At 52.4% G+C, this 5,397-nt stretch overlaps 1 protein-coding gene across 5 annotated transcripts in view; it reads left to right on the top strand.

Moving 5' to 3' along the window:
• The first annotated feature begins 1,152 nt into the window (after window positions 1-1,152).
• Window positions 1,153-5,397, top strand: part of KSR1 (kinase suppressor of ras 1) — a 222,128-nt gene continuing 217,883 nt past the window's right edge. Inside the window, exon 1 of one of the 5 annotated variants that reach the window (XM_069089851.1) lies at window positions 1,153-1,489. In XM_069089851.1, coding sequence (XP_068945952.1) covers window positions 1,238-1,489 — 252 coding nt within the window. In that variant the 5' untranslated portion in view covers window positions 1,153-1,237. The remainder of the gene's footprint in view (window positions 1,490-5,397) is intronic. The other 4 variants (XM_069089848.1, XM_069089850.1, XM_069089852.1 and 1 more) reach the window with 4 other exon arrangements.

Raw genomic sequence — 5,397 nt, 5'->3', positions numbered from 1 at the left:
AGCACTCTGTCCACAGCGGTATCTGCCCGCTTTAAAGAGCTAAAAGAGACCATAGTGGTCATGAACATGAAAGAACCTGCGGTCCAGAGAGCTATGATAGCCAAAGTCACAGGCGGATTAGAAACCCAGGTCTCCTGTCTGCAAATTGCAAAGCGTGGACTCGGAATTGAACGGACTCTGAGGGGTCACCTGGTCCTTTTTTTTTTTTTTTTAAAGAGAGGACTCTGAGGTCCAGAGACGGTGAGTGACTTGCCCAAGGCCACCTGGATCGTAAGGGGGCCAGCAGGGCCTCGTGGCTGCGGATGATCTCCCGCTGATCTGGTCTCTATCTTCCGCACCTGGGGGTTAGACTGGGAGCGTCTCGAGGCCAGGGCTGGCTTGAGCATTTTTTTTTTTTAATTTTTGCATGCCCAGCACTCCGCTCAGTGCCCGGCACATAAATAGTCCTGCTCACTGATCGACACCAGGCGATCCTGGTTCCTGGAGTCCAGCTCCTCCTGATGCTCGGACCCGGGCTCAGCAAGGGTAAGCCTCAGGGCCCCCTTCTCTGCCCCGCCTCTCTCCGGAGCTTCCAGCTGCTCGCTCAGGGGGCGGGGCTTGACAAGAGCAGGCCCCGCCCTCGAGGAAGGAGTGGGGAGCGGGGTGGTGCTCCCGGATAGTGCCGCGCGTGGGCCACGCTGGGCCGCGCCCCGCAGAGGTGTGAGCCGGTCTCTGCTGGGGGCCGCCGGGGCTTGGAACGCGCGCCTCCCGGGCAGCGCAGGGAGCCGAGCTGCTGCTCGCTGTGGACTCCAGCGGCAGGTGCGAGGCCAGGACTACAACTCCCGGTGTGCCCCGCGGGCCCCCGCCGGGCCTCGGCGGCCACTCGGGAGAGCCTGCGAGCCGAGCCCGAGAGGCAGCCGTCGGAGGCGCGGCGGCGCGGAGCGCTGGCTTGGCGTCGGGCTGCCGGGCTGCGGAGCCGCGGTGAGCAGCAGCAGCAGCAGCACTAGCCTCAGCAGCACTAGCAGCAGCAGCACTAGCAGCAGCAGCAGCAGCAGCAGCAGGAGGAGGAGCCGGAGGAGGAGCAGCAGCAGCAGCACTAGCAGCTGCAAACGACGGCTGCAGGGAGCCCCAGCGGCGGCCGCGCGCTCCGGCCGTCTGTGGCTCCCCGCCAGCCCGGGTGGCCGGGCTCTGGCTCGGGGCTCCTCCCCGCCTCTCCCGCGCGCCCCAACCCCAACCCCCCGGGTCCCGATGCCGAGGCATGGATAGAGCGGAGCTCCGAGCAGCGGCAGCGATGGGGGAGAAGAAGGAGAGAGGAGGGGGCGCGGCAGCTGCGGCAGATGCGGGCGCAGCTGGAGCCGGGACCGGGGCAGCGGCCGCGGCCGGCCGGGCTCTGCAGCAGTGCGGCCAGCTCCAGAAGCTCATCGACATCTCCATCAGCAGCCTGCGGGGGCTGCGCACCAAGTGTGCGGTGTCCAACGACCTCACCCAGCAGGAGATCAGGACCCTGGAGGTACGGGACTGGGCAAGGTCAGGGCCGAGGGGCAGGGGCGGTGGAGGGCGGGGGGACTCTCTCTGCCCGGCCCCTTCCCCCTCCCCATCTACTCTCCTGCAAGCCGGATCCGGGGCGGGAGAGAGGCGGGCTCTGGACCCGGTGCCAACTACCTACCCTACCTCCTCTTCCCTCCCCCCCAACTTTGCCGCGTTAAGTTGCACCCCCTTCCTGGGTGCTACTGAAAATCAAGCAAGCAAAGCATTGATGAAGCGCCTACTGTGTGCCCGATTCTGCGGGTGCAAAAGCAAAAATGAAACCCCTGGGGGTGGGGGTGGGGGGAAGGCCGGCGGGGGGAAGTTCTGAGAGTCCAGAACTCTGCTCTCTCTCTTTCTCTGTCTCTCCATATCTACTTAGGTTCTGCGCGCCCTGGGTTCTTTCTTTACAGGCGGCTGATTGGCAGCTGCCTGTCTGTGGGCTGAGGGGAGCCGTTCTTTACGGACAGCCTCAGCGCGGAGGGGTGTTGCTGGAGTTTCGGGTGGGGAGGTGTGGAAGAGAGGAGACAGCCCTCTATTGCAGGAGAAATTTATCCTTCTACAGAGGCAAGAGGTCCTTCCCTTTTTCAGGGAGTTTGGGGGAAGAGGTCAGATGACAAGTTTTGACATCCAGCACCCCCGATGTCTCTCCTACCCAGACTCCCAGGCCGCCACTCTCACTCTCTTCCCATTTTTAGGCCCGTGAGGTTCTGAGGCATGCTTCTCCTTTTGTCACTGGGCTGCAACTCTTCCATGTTCATTCGAGGACACTCCCATGCCCTGCCTGCCAGTGTGTGCTAAATCAAGTATCCGTTTCAAAAAAGTCTCTCTCCCACCTTGGCTTCTTTTCCTTAGTTTTTTTATTGCTGTGTGCCCGGTCCATTGGTCTCTGCAGCATCTCTCTGCCAGCTGCATCAGGCTTTAAAAAAAAAAAAAATTTTTTTTTCTGCTGAATCGGCGTTTCTCTCCTTCAGTCATTTGTTGCCCCACCATGGGGTTACCATGGTATTAAGCTAATCAAAACAATTATCCACCTTCTGTTCCCCTGACTTCCTCCAAAAAATGGACTTTGGCTTATTACAGATTATACCCAGGAATATAGCATTTTTGTTGGAAATAATCGCCATTGGAGGAGTACTGATGGTTGGGGGATGGGGGAAAGAGCTGCTGTTTGTTTTTTGTTTTTTAAATGACATCTCCTTCCAAACTCTCAAAGGGAAGTGAAGGCTTAATTGGGGGTTGGAAGAACAATGTAAGAAGGTAGTTAGGTTCAGAGGGTCCATCCCTTCCCTTCACTTCCCCCTCTTCGTCTCCCCTCCCCCCACTGCCGGGGTTCACACACAATGGGGGTGAAGATCAGTTCCTTCTTTCCAAACAGTGCTTTTGTCCAGAGGCTTTAAAGGCTGTGTATGTCCAGTGACTTTCTAAGGTTTAAGCGGCGGGGTCCTTATTGAGGAATAGCCTCCAAGTTTGGGCATGGGTCATTTGTCCGAGGAAGTTCTTTTGGCAGGAAGCTTTTCCCTCTTTTTCCTCAGCCTCCCAAAAGCACCACACCAAAATTGTGGTTCCTGTTACTTAATTGTTGGTCAGTTGATAGAGAACCAGCCGTAGGTATTTTGAAGAGGACAGGTCTTCACTTCCTCCATATGAAACAGTCACTGAAAAATCCACATGGTCATCCTGCTGACCCAGGGTCAGAAACCTATTTCTGTAAAAGTCGAAGTTCCTATCGCCCTGTGGACTGGGTCCTCTCATTTAAACTTTTGTTATTTTTTTCTCCCTATAATAGCTCCCCTCTTTTTTTTTTTTTAATATGATGTTGTTTTCAGTTGTTCTTTGTGGGGAAGAGAATCTGACTTCTTGAAAGAGATGCTTGAGTGTGTTGGCCCATTGCAGTTCTGTGACAAGGATGGTGTTGTATTGGTTAATAACAACATGAGGGCAGGTCCCTGTGGTTGTGTTCTTTGGTTTCTGTATCGTCAGGCAGAAAGGAAGGGCTTTCTGGCCAGTTCTTTGGCTGTTCCCGGGCGACTCTTGAGTGCTGCTTAGATCCCAGGCTGTTTAACGTACTTAGTGGCCGAACAGTCCCCCTGGAGGTGGCACCAGCCCATTAGAGTGCCAGGAAATTCTGAAGGCTGGAGATAGAGGCCAAAAAGGCTATCTCTGAAGCAGTGTGGTTGGGAAAAAAAATCCACATTTTCATCCAAGTGACCAAGGGATGTGTGGGCTTCTCTCCACTTACCCTGGAAATCTGTTTCTGTAAAGGTCACAGTTTGGAACCCTAATTTTGAGGCAAGGGTTCTGGGTTCAAAATCACTCCTGAACACCTAGGGCCATAAATTTCAAACTGGAATGTGCCTTAAAGGACATTTAGTTTTTCCCCTCCCTTGCTCCCCCATTTTATAGATGAGAGGCTTGAGCTCTAGAGAGGCCAATGACTTGTCCAAGGTCACACAGGGAAGTAAGTAAAAGAATCAGGTTCTCTGACTCCAAATCAAGGGCAGTTTCTCCTACATCCCTCTGTTTCCTTGGGGAGAGGCCAGTGCAAAGGTTTAGAGACGGGAGTCGTTTGTGAGGGACAACAAGAAGGCCCTTTTGGCTAGTCAAGTTGCTTTAACTGTAAAAAAGCGTGAATGACTCCTTAACAAATAACCTCTATTGTCTCCATCTTACTTCACTTATTTGGTGACCTATAGGAATCTATAGAAATGAGTGGTAGTTTCTGTTTGAGGATTTTTTTTCCCCTTTTCCTGCTCTTGGGTGGGTCATTCACAGCCCCAAACCATTCGGCTATTTGGTCAGTGCCCTGGATTGTCTGGTGACTTCCCCTCTGCGCTCTTGGGTATTTCATTTGGATAGGGATTTGTCCAAAACAGCTAGAAACACCCCAGGGATGGAGAGGATTTGCAATGGAAATGAGGGGGAAATACTCAGTTCTTTGTCCTTTCCCACCAAGATGGATCCAGATTCCTTTCCATGTCCCTAAAAGAAGAGACTATGATTATTCTCAGGTCAGAAAGAAAGATGATGCAAGTGTCCCCTTAGCCCAGATGCCATGACACTCACCAGAGGACCTTTTGATGGAGGTGGGGAGTGAGGAGGAAGAGGTGCCCCTTTGGGAGCAAGCCTTGGCTTTCTATAGCACTTATAAAGTATATATGCACATCTATGTGTGTGTATGTATACATATGTGTGCACATGTGTATATGTACATATGTGTATATATGCTTGTCACAGTATAAAGAGGATGCTTTTAGAAATCTTTCTTTCTGTCCATCCACCTATCAGTCTATGTAATCTATCCACTCTCTCTGTCTTTCTCTGTCTCTCTCAGAGAGGCAGAACAATTATGCCATCAGAAACAGCACAGTGACTTTAGGAATGGCCCAGCCACGTCTGTAGAACGCTCCTAGATACCAGGCAACTGTCATCTCTGGATAAACTCACACCATTGGGACTGGGGTTCTTAAAGCCAGGTCTGGTCAAAGGGCTTATCTTGTCTAATAAAAGAGAAACGCAGAATCCTTAAAATATTTATATTGGGGCAGGGGAGAGAACAGAGATTAGATTAGATGCCCCTGAGTTCCCTTTCTGCTTTGGTGAAGGTCTTGGGGTCTTGGGGTCAGGAAGACCTAAATTCATATCCTGCCCAAGATGTCAATGAACTGTGTGACTCTAGGCAAGTCATGTAACTTCTTTGACATCAGTTACCCCATCTATAAGGGGAGACAATTAACACCTGCTTAACAGGGATGTTTTTGGGAACAAATTAGATAATATATGTAAAGTGCTTTGCACATTTTAATGCCACTGTACAAATGTTAGCTATTACATTGGTCACTGATTCATATGTACATATAAGTGTCAATCAATCAGTCTGTCTGTTAAGTTGGC

Source organism: Petaurus breviceps, unplaced genomic scaffold (assembly GCF_028583685.1).
Source record: "Petaurus breviceps papuanus isolate PSGF00001 unplaced genomic scaffold, PetGlider_PUasm1.0 186, whole genome shotgun sequence".
Lineage (NCBI taxonomy): Eukaryota > Metazoa > Chordata > Mammalia > Diprotodontia > Petauridae > Petaurus > Petaurus breviceps.
This window is presented reverse-complemented; position numbering and strand designations above follow the sequence as displayed.